Genomic DNA, 3,099 nt, shown 5'->3' with positions numbered 1-3,099 from the left:
AGAGCTTGGTATCCATTACAAAAGGCATTCATGATGGAGAAGACTGCCAAATCCCCGTGCTTCCCTAACCTTTATCCAAATTCCCAGCCGAGAAGATGGTCCCATAGCAAAGCTAGATTACTTCCAAAGCACTCTCAGTGCCATGTATGCTTTAGTCCCTCTCAGAGCCATGCTAGCTAGCTAGCTCTAAGGCCACACTCTACGTACCGTGACCCAAGTAGAAAGCAATCTTACCGATCGAGCTGTCCTATTTTCTCCTGCTAATTTAATGTCATTCGTACCAAAATGGCAACTGTAAGGACACTAAAGGCAAGGAATATTTGCTCCCTTTTGTGTCACGAGTGCCTCCCATCTATAGCTCTTCTAAAATTAAATGCTTAATTATTGTGCTTAGTGTCAAATTTTGGACTCTTCTTGTCACGCGATGCGATCCGCACCCTCATACATACATGACATAACATAACAAACGACTGCAACGGGCATCTTTATTTTGTAGTTTTAACCAACCCAACAGTCACCTTAATTTTCATTGGACCAAAAAGCAGCACCAGGAAGGACTCTTACCGAGAGCTTGAATGCGGAGGATCGGATCCGATCGGACGGACAACAGCAACTTGGGCCCCGCACTGAAATAGGAGAATTAATAAAGGAGAAAAGAAAGCCATGTCAGCAATCGCACGCGCGCGAGTTACTCCCCATCGCCATAATAAGGCGGAGAGCGTCGCCTCCTTCTTCTCGCCTTCTTCTCGCCCTGCTGCTGCTGCTCCTCTTCCGCTTTTCCTCTGTTCTCCTGCAAAGGAATTTCAAATAAATAAAATAAGTGTTCGATCGAACGGTTGAAAAGGCTTCTGTTTTTTTTCCTTGAAATTGAAAAATCGCTATTGGATTAATGGAGCGATATTGTGGGAAGGAGCGGCCGCAGTACCCGTCCTTCTCCTCCACCTTGCTCGACGTCATCTACCGCTCGATAGACGAGTCCGACGGCGGCGGAAAGCCCTACCCCTTCCCTGCCGTCGCCCAGCACCGCCCGATTCCGCCCTCGAAAGAGAGGACGACTCTGATCAGACCCCGCGTCCTCCAGCCCATCTCCACCTCCAGTTCCTCTGATAACTCCAGCTACGGCGGGTTCTCCTCTTCCTCCGAGCCCGAGTCGGCCGCCAGCCGCCGAGCACGGATCCGGCCGATTCGCACCCTCCCACCGCCTTCTCGCTCCGCCGCTGCCGAATCCGCGCGTCCCCCTCCTCCTCCTCCTCCTCCCCGGCCGACGCAGCGCGCTCCTTCGCCTCCAGCGAAGCACCATCGGGAGAGGACCAGGTCGAGCTCGATCCGAAACAAGCTCCGCGACCTGGGGCGATCTAAGACGCCGGCGTCGCCTGGCTCCCGCCTCGCCAGCCTCCTCAATTCCCTCTTCGCCAACGCCGCGGGGAAACAGAGGAAGCCGAAGCCCTCCCCGCTCACCGTCGACGACTCGCCCTGCTCGGCGGCGTCAACGCATTCCCGTCCGTGCCTAGTGAAGACGCCATCGTCGAGGCAGGGTCCGGCCTCGGACGACGAGGGCTTCAAGAGATCGGTGAGGTTCCACCCGGTGAGCGTGGTCATGGGCGAGGAAATCCTTCCCTGCAGCCAGAAGATCGCGTGCGCTCGTGATCCTGCGGCGGCTGCGAGGTTAGACGATCGGAGGCGGCCAATCTCGGTGGCGGATGGGAAGCAGGCGAGAGAGGACGCGAGGAGGAAAGTGGAGCAGATGCTGAGAAGCTTGGAGGTCGAAGAAGAAGAGGAAGACGAGATGAGTGATTCGAGCTCCGATCTGTTCGAGTTGGAGAATCTTACCGTTAGAGGAGGCGTAGGCGCTGGCGCTGGCGGAGGCGGTTACAGAGACGAGCTTCCGGTGTACGAGACGACTCATCCCGGTAACAATCCCGCTTTTCTCGCGGCCTCGTCCAATAAAAATGACTAAAATTGGCAAAAAAAAAAAAAAAAAAAAAAAATCCGGAAAAACAAAAATTGTGGAAAGTGAACAGGTAGGTTGACAAGTTTCTGTGTATTTTCTTTCTTATTTTGTTTTCTTTTGTTTTGTGTGCTGCTAATTCTTAATCGTTTAACTGTTTGGCTCACTGAATAGTAAAAATCTTGCTGTCGTTGGTTTAATTTACCAAAAAAAAAAAGTGGATGAGAGTAATGTTTTCAAAAACTACTTTCTAAATAAATTTTTCAACTACTTTGTTTGAACTTTTAACGTTTGAATTATTTTTTAATATTTAAAAAAGACAAGGTTGAGTTGTGATTCAATGCAGGAAAGAAATTCCTTTTATGGAATTATTTGATGGATTGTGCTAATTTTACCGTCTATACTGTAATAGTCGATGAGTCAAAACTCAATAGTTTACTAGTATTTTTATACACATTAAATAGAAGATAAATTTTTTATATAGTAAAAGTGACAAATATACTATTTTACGCTTGTTTTTTCCTATATATTAAATCTAGATCTGGGTAACTGTTAATATTTTCTTGAGGCACATAACTCTTAAATAGCAATTTTGAATCAAACTTAAGGCTTTATCAATTCAATTGGAGCTACTAAGATTGTGTTTATGGTTAAAAAGGCTAAAACTGCTTAACAAACAAAACTTATTTTCTTGTTTGTAATTTTATAACTGTATTTACATCTAAAATTTAGAATTTCTCAAATATCAATGACAAATTAAATAATGTTATAATCATACATTACAAGTACTGCATATAGTTTATTTGTGTATAATTTATTTCTAAATAGTAAGTAAACTACTCCTGATCTCATGAATAATTTGTTCATGAGCTATAATATAACTTTTATTATTTTTTTTAAAATCTGGAATGAACACAAAAACATTCTCTTATTAATTAAGTTCTTGTTAAATTTGACCTAATCATGCACAATGAAATTAACAATAAGGAAAGGGTGTGTTGTTCTTTTGATCTTTCACCCTCTCTTTTTCAGCTTTCATGAGTTCATGAGTCAAAAGAACTCATGGAAGATAATTCCATCATGGCCGGGCCATCAAATCCATCTTATCCTTGCATTTTCTTTTTCCCTTTTCAATTCGATCACTCACTTTA

At 44.7% G+C, this 3,099-nt stretch overlaps 1 protein-coding gene across 1 annotated transcript; it reads left to right on the top strand.

The window, feature by feature from the left end:
- Positions 1–673: 673 nt before the first annotated feature.
- LOC122026171 (protein BIG GRAIN 1-like) lies at positions 674–2,148 on the top strand. Its single transcript, XM_042584819.1, has one exon. It carries the CDS (start codon positions 890–892, stop codon positions 1,955–1,957), a length of 1,068 nt encoding a protein of 355 aa, XP_042440753.1. The 5' UTR covers positions 674–889; the 3' UTR covers positions 1,958–2,148.
- Positions 2,149–3,099: the final 951 nt, after the last annotated feature.

The sequence above is a fragment of the Zingiber officinale genome, chromosome 10A, assembly GCF_018446385.1.
Source record: "Zingiber officinale cultivar Zhangliang chromosome 10A, Zo_v1.1, whole genome shotgun sequence".
NCBI lineage: Eukaryota > Viridiplantae > Streptophyta > Magnoliopsida > Zingiberales > Zingiberaceae > Zingiber > Zingiber officinale.
Note: the sequence above shows the minus strand (reverse complement) of the source record. Positions and strands in the feature narration are given on the sequence as shown.